Source organism: Phodopus roborovskii, unplaced genomic scaffold, assembly GCF_943737965.1.
Source record: "Phodopus roborovskii unplaced genomic scaffold, PHOROB, whole genome shotgun sequence".
NCBI classification, from domain to species: domain Eukaryota; kingdom Metazoa; phylum Chordata; class Mammalia; order Rodentia; family Cricetidae; genus Phodopus; species Phodopus roborovskii.
The window spans coordinates 20292652-20314593 of record NW_026126514.1 but is presented as its reverse complement, the minus strand read 5'-3'; the positions used below and the strand labels follow the sequence as shown (position 1 = coordinate 20314593).

Below are 21942 nucleotides of genomic sequence, written 5' to 3'. Positions count from 1 at the left end.
ACTGTTTGGCCTATTGGTCCAGTTTATTACTAACTAGCTCTTACAAGTTGAACTAACCCATTCTATTAATCTATGTTTTGCTTTGTGTCTTGTGGCATTACTTGTTCTCTAGTACATATATCTTGTTGCTCCCATGTCTTGCTGGCATCTGTCCCAGACTCTACCCTTCTATCTCCTCTTCTGGCTTTATGCTGCCTTGCTGTATGGCAATTCAGCTTCTTTATTAAACAACAGGAATAAAACATATTCACAGCATAAAGAAGGGTTATCTCACAGCAATGGATGACTTCCAAGGGACACCTGAGGTTGTCCCCTGGCCTCTACACACTACACACACATGCAGAACTTATACACAGAGAGAGAGAGAGACAGAGACAGACAGAGACAGGGAGAGACAGAGGCAGAGAGAGACAAGGTTTAGCGAATGGGCCTGGCCCAGCCCCTGCTTATCTGGCATTCCTAGGAGACCACACTGTGCCAGCTGTTTGTAGCTCTTTATCTACGGGTGGGACCTTTTGAATACCCATCCCATCCTTCTTGGCAGGTAGGTAGGTGTTGCCATTATGTAGGTCTTATTTATGAAGCCATATAGCTGAGATTTAATAGGTGCAGCCTTCCTGTCACATCTAGATGACAGCATCTAACAGTAGGCATCCTGGTCCTCTGGCTGTTACAATGTTTCTGCTGAATCTTTCACGATGTTCCCTAAGCCTTAACAGTAGAGCTTGAAATGTAGACATAATGAGACTTGGACCCCCATGGTAATTCATTCTCTGTATTTTGGACCAGTTGTGGATCTCTGAACAAGCCTCCATCGGCTTCTTTGGAGAAGGGTGAGAGCTACACTTAAATGTGGATGTAAGGATGTGTTTAGAATACAGTTAGGAACTATATTAATTTACGAAGGTGTCAGTGGAAAACTTCTAAGTAGGGTTTATTCAAGAAAAAAAGGCTTGATCTCTAGGGTCTCGGGCCTTTCTAGCCACGAGCAGTTAGCTAGATTTGTAGGCATATATTCCCTTCTATTATGCAGGCCTTAAGTTCAGTTGGATAGCTTTTGGTAAGCTCTGAGACTTAGTGTCACTACCGTAACTCTGGAGGCATTTTCCTGCACTGGTCATTGTTGTGGCTTGTAGCCTTAAAGCTGCAGAGAACTATTGATTGCTGCTCTGCCTTGTCAGTGTGCATAGCACTTGAGAGCTAGTCTTCAGAGAGGCAGCTTCAGGGAGTCCCTGCTCAGTGGCTCTAAGTCTTGGTCAGAAGTATGTGCTAACTCCAGCAATAGGCTCTTCCCTTTTAGGAGGCAAAGTCTTGTGTTTTTGTTTGCTACCAACCTGTCTGGAAGAACAACCCTGGCTGTTAGAGTCACAGGCAGAGTTGCAGAATGCAGGTGTCTGAGCTCCATCCAGACCTTCTGCTAAGTTAGAATTTCTGAGGGCAACCTGAAGCTGTATACTTCAGATATGAACTGTAGTTAAGAACCCTGGGTCTGGGCTGTGGAGTAAAGTGCTTGCTGTGGAAGCATGAGGACCAAAATTCAGAGCCCTAGCACCCAAACAAATGTTGACTGGGTGGTATGTTGGCCTACCCATAATCCCAATGCTTGAGGAATGGAGACAGGGAATTATCAGAATATACTATCTAGGCTAGATGAATTGGCAAGCTCTGGGTTCCAATGAGAAACATAGAGACTGATGCCCAACATCAATCTCTGACCTCTACATGCACCCACATGCATACATGTATGAACATAACATGATGATGATGATAAACTATTGTCCTGACATTTTGAAGTAACTCTCTTGTGAGTATCCTTTCAACCTCCGTGTACCAGGCACTAAAAAATGCCAGAGTACTGACAGTGAATACATAGTCCTTGGCTCTCCTTTCTTTCTGTGACTCTTCAATGGTCACTCAAAGTGGGGTGGAGGATAATGAAGACAGACTCATCACACCATCCTTAAGGCTGCAGCTCTGCAGAAGGAGTAGACACCCACCCATCTTCTGCAGGATGTAGCAGCAGGCCAACTGGCACAGAAATGCTAGATAATAGGAGCTGAGCCAGTCCCACCAGCTCAAGTGATCAGGAGCCTTCACCAGAAGAAAGCAGGAGGAGATGTGCCATAGGATGTAGCACGAAAAATAAAAAGCCCAGAGACAGATATTGGGGTTCAAGCTGAAGATCAGAAAAGCAAAGCAGCCAGCCGCCAGCTCTTAGCTCTACCTCAGCTCAGACCGAACTGCTCCCGACTTCACTGCTCCTCAGACTCAGTCTGCTATGCTCTCCTCAACGTGACTAGAGACTAACTCTCAGACTGAATGCCAGCTCTGAGACCCTGCCCCTGTCTTATATATCCCCCTAATGCTGAGATTAAAGGTGTGTGATCCCAGGTGCTGAGATCGCCTTTGTGTGAGCTGTTTCTTTTTAGGACTGGATCAATTTAGTGTAGTCAGGGTGGCCTTGAACTAACAGAGATACATCTACCTATTAATCCTGAGTCTTCAGATTAAAGGTGTGTGCCTGGGCTTCTATGGCTAACTAGTATGGCTGCTTTGCTATTTTGATCTCCAGTGGCTTCAATAAATCATAGACAATATATCATCACAATAGGAAGGGAAGACACATCCCACTCAAGAGCCCTGCCCACACATCATCCTTTGGACCAGCTCATCATCTGACTTCTATCCTCCTATGCTGTGGAATCCTTGCCCATGGATTCAGCCAGCATCAATCTTTCTGAATGACTGTTAACATCTTTCTCTCGCTTATATAAATAGGACCTTATTTCTCCTTATTTCTCCCTCTTTTCTCTCTCCCCCTCCCTCCCTCCCTCCCTCTCCCTCCCTCCCTCCCTCCCTCTCTCTCTCCAGTGTAGTGAGTCTTTCTGTGTCCCACCAGCCAGTTCCCAAATAATGGCATGGAGACTTATTAACTATGGAAGCTCAGCCTTAGCTTAGGCATATTCATAACTAGCTCTTATAACTTAAATCAACCCATTTCTATTCATCTACATTGTCACATAATGCCTACTCTGCTTCTTCCGTGTTCCCTGGCATCTCTCAAGCACCTAGATTCTCCTCCTCCTCTTCCTCTCTCTCCTTGGAAATCCCGCCTATACCTCCTGCCCAGCTGTTGGCCATTCAGCTTTTTATTACACCAGTCACAGCAATACATCTTCACACGGTGTGCAAATATCCCACAATGCCTCAGTGTTTCTTGAATTTTCTGTTTCCATGCTGTGGTCCCCCAAAGTCATTAAATTGCCCTAATTTTTGCCCTTAGCTACTGCAGATCATTGTTTCCCTCTTGAACTTACTCCAGCATCCACAATACCAATAAGACAATGACTCAAACTGACTTCTGGGGCCAGAGGCCTGCTTACCTTTACAGACACATCACCCAGATCTTTCCCCACAGTACTTCAGCTGCAGTTTTGATGTAACTACTTCCTGCTTGATATGCATACCTTTGCTATGATTAGACTTACTGTGCTCATGGTTTAGCCCATTGTAATTTGGGGTAGTTCATTAGAGGAGATCAAATTCAAGTCTCCATGCATCATCTCATCTTGCTTTTTAAAAATAACATAATTCTATAGCCACTGAAACTGTTCTCTACAATGGGGTTTTTTTGTTTTGTTTTGTTTTGTTTTGTTTTGTTTTTGTGTGTATACTCAGAGTTGTGGTCCATCACCTCATTTTAGAGTATTCTCATTAGCCCCAAAAAAATCTTGGACCTTATTTGGTTACCTTCAAGTTTTCCCATACCTTGAAACCATCAACCTATATTCTATCTTTATGGATTTGATTTGCTTATTCTAAACACTTTATATAAATGAAATATAATAATGCAGTTCATCATGACTTATTTCACTTAGTACACTAACTTGAGGTATGTTTAATCATACATCTGTATCTCCCCCCTTTTTTAAGGCCAAAGAATATTTCACTATAAGGGCATATCACACTTAATTTATCCACTTATTAGCTGATGGTTATTGAGGCTGTTCCAGAGTCATTACTATCCCTGGACCTAGTGGAGCAGGAAAGGATGATTCTGGAAACCCACTAAAAACTAGAGCTTCAGAAGATATGGTGAGTTAGGAGCACTACAACATCTCCCTTCTTCCAAAAGCCAGTGTGGAAAGGATCCTGGACAATTTACAGAACAGGTACAAAGTGATAGGCCTGGACTAAAGTAGGTGGAGAGAGAAACAGGAGTGTAGCACTATTAGTCATTTGCTTAAGCTGTTGTCACAAGGCTGTAAGCTCCATATGTAAAGTGCCCAGCCCCTGCTAGAAGGTGGAGAGCTGTACTGCCACTGTGCTCTGAAGGCACAGACCATGTCTTCATTGACACCCTTGGTCCTTCCCCGACCTCATTAGCTCACTATGAAGTAACTTGATGTAACTTTTATACTGCTATTTTGTTCAGAATTATAGCAAAAAAGTAATCACATGACTTAGAGAGCTTGGAATTATGAAAGTAGTTTGAGATATTACAATAAAACTGTCAAAAACTGGAGACAGTTGTTTTGCTTTTTTGATTTCATTTTTGAGATGAATTTTAATACAATTACATTTCTCCTTTCCCCTTCCTCCCTCAAACTCTCCCATATACCCCTTCCCACCCTCCTTTAAATTCTTGACCTTTTTCATTAATTCTTACTGCATGCATATATATCTACTCACATATATTCTTAAGTATAACCTGTTCAGACCATATAGGGTTAGTTGTATATTTTCAGGAGAAGCAGTTGTTTTAAGACACTTAAAACACAGAGCTGATCATTTCTCTACTCTGATGACTGCTTTTACCACCCGGGTTAGAAACTGCATGAGCTCTGACCCATCCCAGCCTCTCTCTCTTCTATCACACCGCACCCCCTTACAAGTCCTTCCAGCCATTGTGGTTTCTTGAGATCACTGAGGCTCCCACCTCTAGGCCTTTGGAAATTAAGTGTTAAATCTGTGTCTGCCTCTCACAGAGGCCTCATCTGCCCTCCCTATTTAAAGCTGAACCTTCATCCCGGATGTCCAGAGCATCTGATTCCCTTACCTGGCTGCTTTTCTTTCACAGAACTTGCTATCACCTAGCATGCTGTGCATGTTACTTACCTTTACACATACAGTTTGTGTGTTGTGATCCCTTACCATTACATTACAAGCTAGAGTGATGATGTGTAGGGTAAATCTGACCCTGCTTTATAGAACATTAAAAAAAAAACTCTAAAATATTTTATCAGGTTCTCACAGCATCCTAGAGCCGCAGGTGATGTGGTCAGAGCTAACTTGGTCCTCTTGCCTCCCTAGGACCCCACAGTGACCCCAGTGTTTTGCAGGAAGCATTGGATAGTTTTGCCAGTAGGGTCTGAAGATAGCTGTCTAAAATGTCCAGAAGAAAGGCCCTGCTGCTCTAAGGCAAGACAGTAGCAAAAGCCTGAACACTGTTGTCATGGTGATCCCAGCAGCCAAGCTCAGCAGGGTTGTCAGTGTGGTCTCCAGGCCATCTGGAAGAGCATCAGGCAGAAGGCAGACACTTGCCCCAGGGACTGGGGTGACTCTAAGATGATATCTTCTCAAGACCACGTGGGAGGGGACACAATAGTGGGCTGCCACAGCAGCAGTTCCATGGGATGGCAGAGCTGATATTCTTCATGATCCACTGGGGGAAACGGGCAAAACCCTTGAATTTTAGGCTTTAAAAGTAACAACATTCTTACGGAAAATGTAAAGCTCAGAAGTCAAGTCTATCCAAGTTTGTCTTCTCTTATTAACGAAGAAAGCATGAGCAGCCATGGGCGGGAGTTGGGGGGGTAACTTTCTTATTTCTTAATGTTGGTGGACTCAGGGGTATTTGTCCATTTGATTATCTAATGAAATCTGCAAATCTGAGAAACTCCGCCGAGGAATCGAAAATTAAAAGTTCTAGAATCTTTGGTGCATCCAAGCAGCCACGATTCTGTTGCTAAGAAATGACAGGGTCATTTTTTTAAAAAACAGCTGATTGTGATGGATAGGTATGTAAAACACTGATTAATTGGGCCACAACAATAATTAGCCTTAGTTTAGGTGGCCTGTCTTTCCAGCAAAGCCCTGGAAACAGACTATTTCTGTACTAATGAGATGTGTGTTTCTCAAGCGACGACAAAACATCTCCCCTAATGGAATTTTGTTTTATTTCTTTTCTCTCTGTCCATCTGTCTGTCCGTGTGTGTGCTTCTCTGGTTCTCCGTCACTCTGTGGGACGACAGAACCATCTGCTTCAGAGTCCCAGGGGAAAGGCAGTGTCTCCGAGGATGAGTTGATCGCTGCCATTAAAGAAGCAAAGGGGTTGTCATATGAGACCACCGAGAGTTCAAGGCCGGTGGGCCAGGTGACCGACAGACCCAAAGCAAAGGCCAGGTCCGGGCTGCCCACCATCCCCAGCCCCCTGGACCATGAGGCCAGCAGTGCGGAGTCCGGAGACTCGGAAATTGAGCTGGTGTCAGAGGACCCCATGGCCTCCGAGGATGCACTGTCCTCGGGCTATGTGAGCTTTGGCCACGTGTCGGGCCCGCCCCCATCTCCCGCCTCGCCATCCATCCAGTACAGCATCCTGCGGGAGGAGCGCGAGGCCGAGCTAGACAGCGAGCTCATCATCGAGTCCTGCGACGCCTCCTCGGCCTCAGAGGAGAGCCCCAAGCGCGAGCAGGACTCGCCCCCGATGAAGCCAGGCTCCCTGGACGCCATCCGCGAGGAGACCGGCACTCGGGCCCCCGAAGAGCGGGCGCCCAGCCTCCAGGGCCTTGCAGAGCCCAACCCTGTGCTCAGCTTCACCCCCGCTGCCCTCCAATCCCGCCCAGAGCCGTCGTTGGGCGACGGAGCCCCAGCCCCCGAGCCGCCCACGTCACAGCCGCCGAAGCCTAAGGAGGAAGCTGAGAGTTCCAGCCAAAGCACCGCGGCCACTGAGAGCCCTGAGCAGCTTGGTCCCAGCCTCGCGCCTGCTCTGCCCTTCTTCAACAAGCAAAAAGGTAAAGGGGAAGCTTTTCTGGTCCAACCAGGGTTGTCCCTCCAGAATCCTCCCAGGGTGGCCTGAGGTATCTGCAGGGAAGTGAAAGCTGTCCTGATGGGGACACAGCTATAGTGGGGATGGTGGGAGAAAGGAGGCTTCACAATGGGTCAGCCCAAAGTGGCAATGGACCACTGGCCCCACGCCCCAATCACAAATGGTTTTGTGTATTCTGGGGACCTGAACTCTTCCTTCCATTGCTTGGAATCTTCCAGGCTTGTTTCCAGTGTCTACCTATTTAAAGATAGGACGTGGCTAGATCCCTTCATCCCTAAACCTGCCGTTAGCTCAGTTTTGCCTAAATGGACCATGTGGAGGCAGCTCCATTCTTTCTTAAACCCAAGGAACTAGAGATTTGTTTCCGAGTTCTAGATAATCAGAACAGACAGGAATCAAAATTGTTTCCACGGCTTCTCTATCCCTAGCAGCACCTAACATGACTCAATAATCTTTAAAAATTGTTTGTAATTTAGAATTCTTTTACTCTAGTCATTAGGGCCTCCCTCTGAGAAAGTCTTTAAATGAAAGAAGTCAGTATTTTATCATTCAGACTCCGTGGGAATAAAGGACATTCTTCCGCTGTCTGAAGTTGCCCGCCGAACCTGATTGCAGATTCATCTGGCACTTTAGGGCTAAAAGAACCAGGGTGTGTGTGGGGGGGGGGGGGGTAAAGCTCAGCGATTAAGAGCATTGATTGCCTGCCCTTTCAGAGGTCTTGAGTTCAATTCCTAGCAGCCAGGTCGTGACTCACAACCACATGTAATGAGATCTGGTGCCCTCTTCTGGCCTGCAGGGATACATGCAGGCAGAACATTGTATACATAATAAAAATCTTTTAAAACATTAGAAAAAAAAAAAACACCAGATGGATAGATGGAGCACTGTTTACTCCCAAGGCACACCTGCACTCCAGGTCCATTCCTGGCCATCTCTTCTTTTTGTTTCTTTACAGATATTTTGCCCTTTGAAGATAAGTTATTTCAAAGTATACCGTCTTGGCTGTGTCTTTGCTAACCTGAAGTGTTTCATATAAAAACAGAACAAATCTTTCTTATTATAAACTGGAAGCCAACACATGAAACAAAATTATCACATTATGTTGGGATGATTTGGAGAGATGAAATTAAAAGATAACTGTATTACAAGATGGGGTGGGGGTCAAGATAAGTGGATTGCTGTTGTTGTTGTTGTTGCAGTTTGAGGGATCAACCCAGGGCCACTGATTTATTAAGAGCCTGTTGACTCTTGATTATCCAAATAACTATCTCCAGAATTTTAATAACTATCTCCAGAATTTCAAGTGTGCAATAGGAGGATATTTGAACTCAAATGTGTTTGTTTGGTGACTGCTGAAATTAATTTAGATTATTTTGCCACCACTCTGCCTGGGATGGAGAAGAGCCCCGTGGCTTGCATGAGTGCGGGTAGCAGCATGAACAACTGCAGTCTCCTGGGACCTGGAGTCATGCTGCCTGTGTTCATGTCTAGTAACATGTAACAGGCATATCTCCACTTTCGTCCCCAATGTTCCTTAAGCAGCTGCTATGTGCACAATGCTATTCAAACACGTTTTTCTTCAAAAATAAGTGAGTCTGAGGACGGCAGAGAGAGGCGAAATTTGCAGGGCCATTGCTTTCCCTGGGAAATCCCTAACCCTGCACAACAGCCGAGGCTGACTTCCCAGACCTCTGCTGATGACCTGTAAAGCCAGGGTCCTGAATGGAGGGCCTTAGGTGCACTTCAGATCTCCATGCAAGTTCCTCACACTTCTGTTGCCAAATTTACACACTAAAGAGAAGAGAATGGCAGTCTTTTCAAAAGATCCTGGGGGGTGAATAACCTCCGCTCCCTTCTGCACTGCTGAGCCCTTTGAAATCTAGTCCCCCACTGAAATTCACTGCTTAGCCACTGCTCTGCCTGAAAAGGCCACTCTGGAGAAGCCAAGCCTGAGTCCTGGGGGGGCGTGAGTCAGCTTCAGTGGGAGGTGATTTGTGCTTTGAGGCTCCCTCTGGTCTTGGCAGCTCCATTTCAGCAGGTGAAAAGCAAACTCGCTGCTAAGCTTGCCTAGGCTGTTCTTAATGATCATGGCTAGCCAGGAGGTTGGTGCTCAGGCCAAGCATGAGTGCCCTTGAACTGTAGGGTCACCTGTAGTTTCCTGCCCATGTCCAGCGAAGCATCAGTGGTACAAGTATTCCGGTTTGTGCCTCGCAGGTAGGCTTCCCCCTCCCTCCAGCTTTGGAGCCTTCTGACTGACGCTGCTCTACATTTCAGGATTTGAAAGCATTTAGAAAAAGACTCAGCTGACTGATGGTGTCGCGGTGTGTGAGACAGGGGCACCAGGCTTAGCGGAACCCGGCCTGTGATTTGGAACTTTGTCATCTTGCAGTTATGGAGCTGGAGATAAAATATTGTTCTTTGCTTGTCTTATTATCCCTCCTGTGCAGGCCTGCCCTCCCAGTACTCTCCCTCTATACCTCCAGAACACTCTGTTAGTGCCCTCACACTCAAAAGGGGGAGATCCATTTCTGCAAGGTCACCTCAACTCTCAGGAATGTGCAAATGAAGGGCTAATTTTAAAATTCCTCAATAAAGCATTTAACACTCAAAGTGACTCATCAGGATAGGTGAGTTCTGGACTATGGCAGTTAGCTGTCAAAGTGTCAAAGTCCCACCTAAGGCTGTTCTGAAAATCAAAGGACTCACTCCTTGCCAAACCCATAGCCTCTTTTCTGTCTATTTTTTTCTTGTTCTCTCTGGTAATTTAGTGGTATAGTCCTGATCAATCTTTAAGATATAGTAAAACCTGCTTTCATTAAAAAAAAAAAAAAAAAAAAAAAAGGAAATAAATCAGAAAACAAAACACCAAAACCTGGTTAAGGGGCCACAACGATGACTCAGCAGTTAAAAGCACTTACTGTTCAGTTCCCAGCCAGCACCCAAGTTGGATGGCTTACAAGCCCCTGTAACTCCAGCTTCAGGGGTTCTAATGCCCTCTTCTGGCCTCTAAGGGCATTGTAGTCACAAGCACACACCCACACATATACACATAATTTAAAAACTAAAGTTATAAAAAGTAAATAAAATATTGACTAAGAAAGCAGTGAGTAATTTTATATGGATTTTTATTATTCGAATGATGTAATATTACAAGTATTGTTAAGTTTAATTAATTATTTTTATTTTTTCTGACACAGGGTGTCACCAACTCCCTCTCAGAGATTTTTCTTCTCTGATTGAACTCAAGTTTCTCCCTCCTGGGTCACATCTTACTAGCCAACCTCTTTCCAATCTCTTGTGGCTGATGTGTTCCAGAGTCCTTGCCTATTTTCCTTCTTCAGGTCCTCAGGGCTAACCTCTCCTCGGCTAATGCATTTTCTGTGCTGAGTACTCAGTCTCTTGCTTTGGAGACATCATCCCTTTTCAGCTCCAAGTGCATTTCCTCACTGTGGTTGGACAACTTGTAGACTTCCTGAATTCGATACATCTATATTATTTGTCAGAATCTTCTCTTTCCTTCTTTCCCTTTGGGAGAAAATGAAGTGATGTTACTTGAGTTCCACTCACCTTCCCCAACCCCCGTGATTATAACTCTCTTATTTGAAACTTGCTTAGGGCTGGGGTTGCAGCATATTGGAAGAGAGCTTGTCAAACACTTATAAGGCCCTGGGTTCTATTCAGTCCTACCAAAGCCAAGACTTTAGGAGGACACTCTGATAATAGCTGTTGCAGTCTTAAATAGCCATACCCTTTGATACTGTAAAGACTTTATCCTCTGAAATCCTACAACAGGCAGGTGTGTGTGTGTGTTATAAAAATACATATTAGATACATGTGAAAGTATGTTTTATTTATCAAGCTATACATATGAGTATCCTTTACATAGCGTAGTTGAGAATAATAAAAGTCTTGAGAGGAACATTCCATGGATAGGGTTATGAGCATACAGTGGGTTTCAAGGGGTTCATGTAAAGGCATTGTTGAGTCTGCATCTGAGTAGTGAATCTAAAAGCACTTGGTGCCGACCCTGTTGTAAACACTTTTGCGTCTGCAGCAGTGTTTGTCTATAAAACTATCTCTGAAATGATCCAGAATGCCCTTGATACCTAAAACACCACTAAAATGAGCATACATATGGAATTAAAACCAGTACACCGAGGGGCTGGAGAGATGGCTCAGAGGTGAAGAGCACCGACTGCTCTTCCAGAGGACCTGAGTTCAATTCCCAGCAATCACATGGTGGCTCACAACCACCTACAATAGGATCTGATTCCCTCTTCTGGCATGCAGGCACACAGGAAATACAAATAAACTTAGGAAAAAGTACACTGAAGCTTGAGAATTGCTTCTGTAGCCTGGTGAGCTGAGCAGTGGGCAGTACTCTCAACAAGGATGTCTCAGCACATGTTTTTAGAGCTGCATCTGATTTCACCTCCCCTGGCTCCTGTCCCCTGGGGGCAGACCTCTGTAACCCCTTCCTCTCTGTGAGACCAGCTGTATAGCTTGAGTTTGGAAGCAAACTGTGGCAGGAGAAAGTTTGTGTGTTCCTTGGGGTGGAGTTTACAGGAAGGCTAGAAGATGGGGAGTCTTGTGATATAGACTAGATTTTCACCTGCTGGGTGTCTATGGGGCTTTTGTTGTCACTTTTCAGTATTGCACAACAGTGTGTTTGTGTCTCTTGGCAGAGAACCCAAATCAGCATGTCCTGTTTGCTTTTCTTCTTGTAGTTCTAAAACTAACAAAGTCATTACACGTATTTGCTTCTGCGCAATTACATTGATAAATCAGGCCCTAGAGATTCTTGGGAAGTCTCTTCCTTTCACAGCAGAAATTTCAGCATCACCCTGAGGCCCTGACATGCATCCACTACAGCGGCTGCTCTGTGTCAGTTTTCATCAAGATGGACCAGTGATTGTCTGATACAGTCTGCCTCTTGTGTCAGTGTGGGTCATTGTATCAGTCAGGGTTCTCCAGAGAGAAGAACAATACAATGGATATGTATTACATAAGGGGATTTATTAGAGTGACTTACACATGAGGCAATGAGTTGTCTAACAGTGTTTGTCTGCATGCTGAGGAGGCTGAGACCTGGAGCTGTTCAGGTCAACAGCCTGCATGCCTCGGCATTCCTGACCTGCCACTGACGGTGGGGAGGGTTTCTAGAGAGCTGCTAGTCCTCAGTCCACATGGGAAGGCTGAAGAAGCTGTATTGAGATGCTTGTATTGTCAACAGGATAGACACACTACTTAGCAAGAAACAAAAGTAGGCAAGCAAGAAGCCTTGGACTTCTTCATATCTAGGCTTCCACTGGAAGATGCATTCTCTGATAAAGGGTCTTCCTAACTCAGTTCATCTTTCCTGGGGGTGTATTCACAGACGCATCCCATCCAAGGGAGTGTCTCTTTGTTTATTCCAGAGACAATCAAGTTTGTCCAGAGACAAACATGATGCCCATCACAACCATACAGATCCTTAGGGACATCAAGTTTCCCACCATAGACCTTTCTGAGCATCTAAGCTGATTTCACTAGATTTTTCCCAGTGACAGAAAATGCTGTCCTCTGAGCATCCCTGGGATGAGGTTGCTGGTAGCCAGCTCCATCTGTTGTCTTCCCTTTGTTGGCTTTTCCTTATGAAACATACAGAAGTTAGAATTGCTCAAATGGTATGTGGATTGATACTCTTAAAACACTGGCTTTGGGGGGCTGGGGGAGATGTCCTTCTCAGGCATGGATAAAATTGCTCCAAATTGTGGTAGCTCCTGACATTTATTATTTATAGGACCATCTTGAAACTTCTTCTCCGGAGCATGGTTCTTGTACTGTTGTAATAGTTCACTGTCAAATCTTGAGATATAATAAGCCCCAACTCATTAGTAAATTTGGCCTGGGTATGAAAGGCATGTAGACTAGCTTCTAAGATGGATACCAGTTAGTCTGGAACTTGTCCATGGAAAGAGTTCACAGATAGCAAAGATTTTTGTTCTTCTAATAAATAATGACTCTATCCAGGCTCTTTGTAACTTATACAAACCATCTTCACTTACATAAATCACACACTTCTAATTTTCAGAGCCAAAAGAGGCTCCAAGGGATTCCCCACCCCTTTTCCACTAATGTTGAGATAACCATAGTCATTGTCTGTATTTGTAGAGTTCATCTTTCTGACCACACAAAACACTCTTGAAATTCTGGCAGCATAAATTTCACTCAAAGATATGCCAGCCATTCCAAAGCAAGACCTTTGTCTGTTCATTCTTTGAGTCAACCAACATGGCACACATATGTAACACAAACAATGTAGTTACAACCAAAGCAGGTGTGAGTATATCCCTTATGCTTTGAGTCAACCAATATGGCACACATGTGTAACACAATGTAGTTACAACCAAGGCAGATGTGAATGAATCATTTTTAGGAGTGAGAGTATGGACTGAAAAGGGCAGACTTTGAAAAGGAAACTCCCAGAGCGATGTAAGACTACCTGGCCAGGCTGGCATTTATTGACAGGTATGAAAGTCAGAGATGGTCTTAGAAATGACGGGAGTCAATTACCGCAAGAGCTGATTAAACAGAGTTCTGGGTAGCAGAAAATGCAAAGGCCAAAGGCAGGCAAGTCCTAGGCATATTCTAGAAATGGAAAAGAAATGATGACAAAAGCAGGGTGTTCAGGCAAAGAGTGTCCAGAAAGGAGTTGGTAGGCTGGTGATGTATTGTGGGTTAATAAGGATCGGGAAAAACAGATAGGCTGAATAGATGTTTATTCAGGGAAAAATAACTTACAACAGAGACAGATGAACACCAGCAGGTTCCTGGTCCCAAGGATGCCTCTGGATGCTCTCTGTCCCAGTCCAACAAGCAAGAGAGCAAGAGAGCACTCTGGGGCCCCTTCCCCAGATCCCCAGGTCACATCCACCCCGTCCCCACCCCCCCAACGGGCATGGCCAGTGCCACAGGTGTGGACAGAATAAATATCTCACTACAGTGATGCCCTTTCTTTCTCACACCATGTGCTGAGTTAGGTCTTTCCCAAGCAGTCTGAGCAGATGTGAAAGAGCTTCAAATTAGGGAAAGACACAGCTTTCTTGGCATTTTACATCTTGGTGATCTAGGGAGGAAGGTCTGGGGAGAGATGAGTTGGAAGACAAAAGGTAACAGAGGTTATTGCAAGAGTGAGATGGTGATGGGTGAGAGGAAGGAATAGTAATGAAGAAGGAGAGCAGTGGTGTATTGGAGCTATTTGGGAGGTTGATGTATAGGACTTACTTTGCATCAAAGGGAGATATTGATCTCCAAAGCCTTCTAAATGATATTGCAGTGTTTGTTAACATGGTAATTACAAACATGCAAATATATTACGTGGGAAAGGAAATGCATATGACAGTAGATATTACTACTTTAGCCATTAGACCCTCCCCCGTGGTTGTGTGTGTGTGTGTGTGTTTGCTTTGGAAAACTAACTACCCATGGTGTTACTAACATTTTTTTATGGCAAACATCTGGGGATTATTGCATTTAGATGACCTTGATAGTTAAGTGGCTGACCCTAGATCTGGAATATGGGTCAGATTTAGCCCTTTGCAGTTTAAATGTGGTACATCACGAAGAGACAGGGGTTATGGACAGCAAAGTTGTCTCTTTAAATAGAGTTATATAAAAGCTTGGATAGGGCCAGGAAATGACAACACTCCAGAATGTCTAAAGAACAGTTCAAATATAAGTAAAAATTATACTATGTCCCATAGTGTCTATTGCTGTGATAAAACACCATAACCAAAAGCAAGTTGGGGAGAAAAGGGTTTATTTCAGCTTACATTTCTCAGGTAATACTTCATTTCTGAGGGAAGTTTCAGGATAGGAGCTCAGGACAGGGACCTGAAGGCAGGACCTGAAGGACAGGCCATGGAGAAATGCTGGCTTGCCCTTTATGACTTGTTCAGCATGCTTTCTCATACCTTCCAGCATAACCTGCCCAGGGTTGGCACTGCCCACAATGCATTGGCCCCTCCTACATCAATCGTTAATCGAAATTCCCCCACAGACTTGGCTACAGACCAATCTTATAGTGACATTTCTAAATGATGATCCCTTCTTTCCAGATAGATATGCCTAGGTTTGAATCAGGTTAACAAAATGCAACCAGCACAATTTACCCCTTGTCAACTTGATACACAAACACATCAATCACTTATTAACCTATAACCTTTTCTTTCTTGTTCAATCATAAGAGCTCATATGAATATCAATATTTCAATTCAAAACATTTCAACTTTTAAAAGTCCCATGGTCTTCCGAAATTCAGACACTTTACAAGGTCAGCCTCTCTAAAACATCTAAAACCCCTTTCAAAGTCAAAGCCTCTAAAATAGCCATATTCTAAAACTCTTAAGTCTCCAAATTCAAAAATCTCTCAACTGTGGGCTCCTGTAAAATCAAAACTAAGTTAAATACTTTCTTACTCCAAGAAGGACCAGCCAGGATCCAGTTACATTCAAATCAAAGCAAAACAAAAGTCTAACAATGTGTCAGACGCTGGGCCCCACAGTCTTCCAGGCTCCAAAGGACTTGCCACAGAACACAGCTTACCTCATTGGCTCAGCTCCACTCCATAGCTGCGTCTGCCCTTGGTGGTCTTCCTATGGTAGTGGTATCTCCAAAATGCTGGCTCTATTGCAACTGAGACACACTTTCATTAGCCTCTCCTGGGCTCTCTTCAGGGACTATGACCCTGCTACATGGTACCAAGCCTTGATTTCTCTCCATGGCCCTTTCAACTGAGGTAGCATATGCACCAAATGGCCTCTCCTGACCTCTCATGGTGCTAATCCTCAGTTGCTCTCCATGATCCCTTCATGCCTTCAAAGCCAGTACCACCTCAGAGACACTTACACATTACCACCTTCCGCTGCCTGCAGTAGGTACAGCCTCGGCTCCCTCTGGACCACAGCTACTTTGTGCTGACCCCAAGGAGATTTTGCCTCCCTAATGCTGGTTTCTTCTCAATTGCAGCTAATGTTTGAGGGCAGGGTTTTGCTAAGGGCTTAAATAGAAGAGATGATTTTATTATCAAGCAAAGATTGTACTACTACCACTGATGAATAATTCAGTTCTGAACTGCATATTCTAGTTATAAGGATTCAGGCATTATGCTGGCCTGCCCCTGTCATCTGGCAGAATGCACTCAGGTCAGCCCAGGGTTCCATGACTTCTAGTGTGCACCCTGGTGCAAAGGACCTCTTTAAAAGACAGACCTCTGCCCACTTACACTCTCTTTCTGCTCTTCTCTTTCCCTCTCTCTTTTCTCTGTTTTTCCTGCTGTTCCCCTGGGGCAGACAGGACTTTTCCTGTCTCCCTCTTCTGTCCTCTCTCTCTGTGTCTCTTTACCTCTTTGCTCTTTCCTTCCCCACCCCCACTCCTCTTTCTAATAAAACTTCTCACTTAAGCCCTGTCATGTTTGTCCCTCCACCTAGGTCACCCTTGCCTGCCATGGAATCCACCAAGGTCCCCATGCTCATTATTCCTAACAGTAGTAAACACAGTGTAATGCTTCCCTTCTTCTGGTAGGCTCTTCAGGTTTTTACAACTCCCCCCCACCCCCAAAGACAGTGTTTCTCTTTGTAATAGCCCTAGCTGTCTTGGTAACAGGGCCAATAGCATTGTATCAAATACAGAGTCTCTGTGTGTTATTTGTGGCTGGCGCAGTGGCAGGACAAGACCGGGCGGCGGCAGGCAGAAAAACCATACTCTTACAGATGGCGCCCACGTGGCTAGTAAGAACTGACACTTAAAATTTAACAAAAGGTTAAAAAATGGTTGTAGAAACAAAAGAACAGAGACAATCAAGGTTTCTTGGTAACAGCATCTTTCTTGGTTGGACTCTGACTTGCTAGAGACAAGCAGATATTCGCGCGGCTCCTTTAAGGGAAGGTTCCTGACTCAGCATAAATGGCAAAAAACCGCACAGCTTTTAAATAACTCTGCTAACAATTTATTGGTGTGTATGAGAGATGGCAATGGCAGTGACCACATCTCCAAGCCGGCAGCATGCTTTCTGGGTGGCAGCGCAGACCAAGGTGGTGAGCACAGCTTTCCGTGCTGGCGGTAAAAGTACCCGCCACCATCTTTGGTAAACCGCGGCTGACACAGCTATGACTTTCATTTTAGCAATGTTGTTGTTTACCAGATAAAAGACTTGTGGCCAGACGAAGATGAAGATTTACAGTAAAGACAGATTCATATTAAGAAAAACCTCTAAAGGTTTACCGTGTGTTTTAAAATATACGTAGACATGAAAAGAAAGATGGTTTTAAAGAGACAAAGAGGAACTGGGTGTTGTAGCACACGCCTTTAATCCCAGCACTCAGGAGACAAAGGCAAGCAGATCTCTGTGATTGCAAAGTAAACCTGGTATGCAGAGTGAATTCCAGGACAGATAAGAGTTACACAGAGAAACCTGTCTCAAAAAATAAAAAGTAAAAGAAACAGAGTAATAATAAAGCCACATAAAGATGAAAAGCTCAGAGAGAATCTGGTTACTGTATGCTATTGTGTTGTCTCTACATTGTTTGACTGCTGAGAAAATAACAACTGATAAAGGAAATGCTGCTGGATTAATTGAATTTATATATTTTAAAAATGCTTTGACTCCAACATTTAAGTTTAAGGACAAGTTACTGGGGAAAAGGATTTCTAATTTTGTTTCCACAGAAAATAAAAAGCTGTGGATTCCTTCCAGACTAATGTGGTTTGAGCAAGCCAGACCCCCTAAAACAGAGTTCCTGATGATCCAACATTCAAAACAGCTTGAACAAGGCAGACTTGCAGACTACAGCCAAGATTTCTGCAACTTCTTAGGATCCCCATGACAGCGCCCCCTGTCAGCAGGAAGTAGTTTGGAAAAAACGACGCCCAAATTCCCAAATATTGTTTATAAATGTTTGTTTTCATTTAAATGGGTAATGATCGCAGCCAATTATTTTTAAAGGTAAAAAGGGAATTATGGTATAGATATGAATACTTTGTTTTGGAATGGATTTTCATTTATTGATACAATTTAAGGTCAATAAGGTGATATGTATATTTCTCCTCTTGTTTAGGTATTGTGTTTATTGAGCTCAGTTAGAAATGTAATGTATAATGTAGTACAGATTATAGATAGTTACCTATGATAGTTAGAACTTATAGTTAAGTTAGTTAGTATTTCTAGATATACAGACATATATTTGAGATGGATAGGCATTCTTCAAACCTTTCAAAGACCTACAGAATATGGCATTTAAAATGATTTAGGGTTTTACTTGACAATGAGACATAATTGCTCCTGGTAATACCACCCGCACCAGAAAGGAAGATGGACATCGAAGAAATGCATTATGAAGTTTGCTTCCAATATGGCAAGACTAGCCATTTGGACAAGATACTGCTCTTGTCTGGACTGTTTGACTTTATGCTGTATAAACTGGACATGCAGGACCCAACGAAAAGTGACTGCTGATTCACGATGGACATTGCTACAGAGTTCCTGCTTCATGGAAGAGTCTGCGAGACAGTATGCAGGACACAGAGAAAAGTGACTGATAAACTGCCAATATAAGAAGACAGTTTAAAGTTTCCTGCATTGCTGAAGAGTCTGCCAGACACACTATGGCCTATGGACTGAAGATGGAAGATTACAAAAGAACTTTGGGTGACCAGGCAGTGAATTGTCTCTGTCATTTCTAGAGTTTATACTATCCTTCTGTGGTCTTTGAGGGACTTGAAGACAGAGACTTATGGTTACAGTTTTCCTTAGTATTAAATATAAGTTACTTAGACTTTAGACACACAAAGATATGATAGATGATGGAATATTTTCTTCAAATCTTGCTAAATGTTAATGGACTAAATAGTGTTAACTGTGATTCTTATTTGATAACTGTTATGTGATATATTTTGCTATGTTAAGGTTAAAACCCTTCTTTTTATTTAGACAGAAAAGAGGAGATGATGGGAGATGTCATTCTGTATATGTTTCTCATACTGGTTAATAATAAAGCACTGTTGGCCAATAGGAAAGGAAGATAGGAGGGACTAGGAGACAAGGAGGAAATAGGAAGTAGGAAGGAGGAGTCAAGATGGAGAGTCTGGAGAAAGCAGTATGCTGCCGGCTCCCCGGTAAGAGAAATACATAGATCATCAGAAATGGGTTAATAATTAAGGCAGAGCTAGCCGATAAGAAACAAGTAACAGGGCCAACAGCATTGTATCAAATACAGAGTCTCTGTGCATTATTTGGGGCTGGTGCAGCAGCAGGACAAGACCGGGCGTCGGCGGGCAGAAAAACCGTACACGTTACACCCTGTCATGTTTGTCCCTCCACCTAGGTCACCCTTGCCTGCCATGGAATCCACCAAGGTCCCCATGCTCATTATTCCTAACAGTAGTAAACACAGTGTAATGCTTCCCTTCTTCTGGTAGGCTCTTCAGGTTTTTACAACTCCCCCCCACCCCCAAAGACAGTGTTTCTCTTTGTAATAGCCCTAGCTGTCTTGGAACTAGCTCTGTAGACCAGGCTGGTTTCGAACTCAGAGTTCTGCCTATCTTTGCCTCCCAAATGCTGGAATTAAAGGCATGTGCCACCACCACCTGGAAGTTTTTAGCAACTCTTGACTGAGTACTGAAATCTTACAGGATTTCCTTGAATGCAAACATATATATATGTATGTATGTATGTATGTATGTATATACATATTTGCCATATATATATATATATATATATATATATGTATTTTTTTTTCAAAACCAAGTTCTTTGACATTCAAACTCGTTGTCATTTACCTATCTCTGAGCGCTCTAGGAGATTTGACTCTTCATCAAAAACTCCAGAGGAAATCAGGTAAAACAGAAGTGGTTAGTGGACTGCTAATGTCTGATGCCATCCAGTGGTTGCAACAAAAATATCCAGCTTTTAACTTTTAAGCTGATCAAAACCTTCTACATATGAACTTCCCAGTTCATTCTCTTGGGCTGTAATGTAAAAGAAGGTCTTCTAATAGTTTTTGTGATGTCCCTGTGGCAGGGCTGTTTATGTGGTGACTGGCCACCCAAGTCACCATCCATATGTTCCTTGGACTGCACACAAGGACAGAGTTTCCAGGATATTTCTGAGTAACTTAGCTTTCCAGCAGAATTAATGTTAAGCCATTTGGCTTCTACCCAAACCACATATTACCCAGTGGGCTCTCTGAAGCTGATCATCAGAGGTGTGGGACTAAGGCTCTTATAGCCTGAGGTTCAGTAGTGTTCTGGGTGACACAGAGTAGAAAGCCTCAGATTCAAAAGAAGAGCTCTCAGTTGTTGTTCGGCTCCCTTTCCTAACTAATTTCCTGATAGTTGACCTGTCTTTAAGTGAAATTAAATTCCTTTGTAAGACAAGTGGCTTGAGAGTTTGGAGAGTGGGGGTTTAAGGTCACAAAAGAGCCTTGATGTCAATGGGAGTTCACAATGCTATGCATAATGATAGCTAATTCGAGTGTTAGTGTGGTCAGTCAGCTGGAAGCTCAGTCTAAACACCTGGAGAGTATTTAATAGGAGTTTAAAGTTAGCAGGCTCACAACAGGAAAGCCACAGTGGCAGAAGCCAGAAGCAGCTGGTCAACATGGCATCCACAACCAAAAGCAGTGAGAGACACTGCTGCTCAACTCCCTTTCAGTCCAGGGCCCCAGCTGGTGGAAAGGGCTTGTCCACATCAGCAAGTCACGAATTGGAACAATTTTACAAAGGCATGGTTCTCTCAAATACTGCTAACCAGACCATAGATAAATTGATTCTAGATAACTTTGATACAAATAAAATGACCTTACTGTTAATTTATGATGTTTTCTTGGCTGATGTACACATTGCATGTCCCTTCTTATTCCTATGAAAATGAGGTTTCTGAAATGAGTTTCACCTCCCTATATCTCTCACTAAGATGTGCTATGATCACGAGGCCAAAAATCTTAGTTTGACTTTGATGTAGAAAGTCGCTTGTGGTTTATATGAAGAGTACATCTTTCCCCAAAGCCCAATGGGAAACTGATGGGGAAGTTTGGGACCCAAACCTTAGATATGAGTAAAATCCTCTGTGAGAGACTCTCCTTCATGTCTTATGATTCATCTGTCACATCTGGGCTGACTCCCCTGAGAAGACATACAGCTCTTTCCTGAACTATAGTTTCAGCCCTTTTTTCTGTGTACCATTTGCACCCGCCTTCAATATGATACACATTCTGTAGCTGGTAGAGGGGAGTAGTTGCCAGCATATTAATGCTTGTTCCCTGTGTCGATATCTGTACATCCCATGTCTGGAAAGTGGCTTCCTTAATCAAGGTCTTCAGTTCCCAGATCTCCCTGTATCCATCGAGTTTATAGAATCTCTTTTCCATAGAAAATGAGTGGTACTGGTATAAGTCCTATCTGGAACAAGGACATATCTGAGACACAACTGTGTATTTTCCTCCTTCAAGGTCTAGTGAAGATGGTAAATAGGAAACCTCCGAAGGACTACCAGGTTGGAAATTGCCCACTGGTGCAAACTCACACTAATACCTCAGCTGCTCAAAGTTCCCAGTTTGGAGCCTGACATCCCCGAACTCTGCCAGTTTTCCTTTCAAATAATATGTATCACACATGCTGTTTCCCTGGGACCTTTCACACACTCTATTTTTCAGTGGGCACTCTGCAAGTTGCCCTTGATAAACCAGCTCATTGTCTTTGTGCCTCGGTTGCTAGTGTGTGCTCCATCCTATGTAAGAGGCTTAGAACTTAGGCCCAGTGCCTGGCTCTGCAGAAGGGTCCCAGTGAGTGAGCCACCTGGGAGTAAGGCTGACCTGCTGCTGTCCGTAGTGTGCCTTCACCCTAACACCTCCTGCAGT

The 21942-nt window shown here is 43.8% G+C and overlaps 1 protein-coding gene across 1 annotated transcript in view; it reads left to right on the top strand.

Annotated features, from left to right (window-relative positions):
- The window catches only part of Rtn1 (reticulon 1), a 98839-nt gene that overhangs the window by 1694 nt on the left and 75203 nt on the right, over positions 1–21942 (top strand). Inside the window, exon 2 of the mRNA XM_051195978.1 lies at positions 6255–7013. Coding sequence (XP_051051935.1) covers positions 6255–7013 — 759 coding nt within the window. The remainder of the gene's footprint in view (positions 1–6254; positions 7014–21942) is intronic.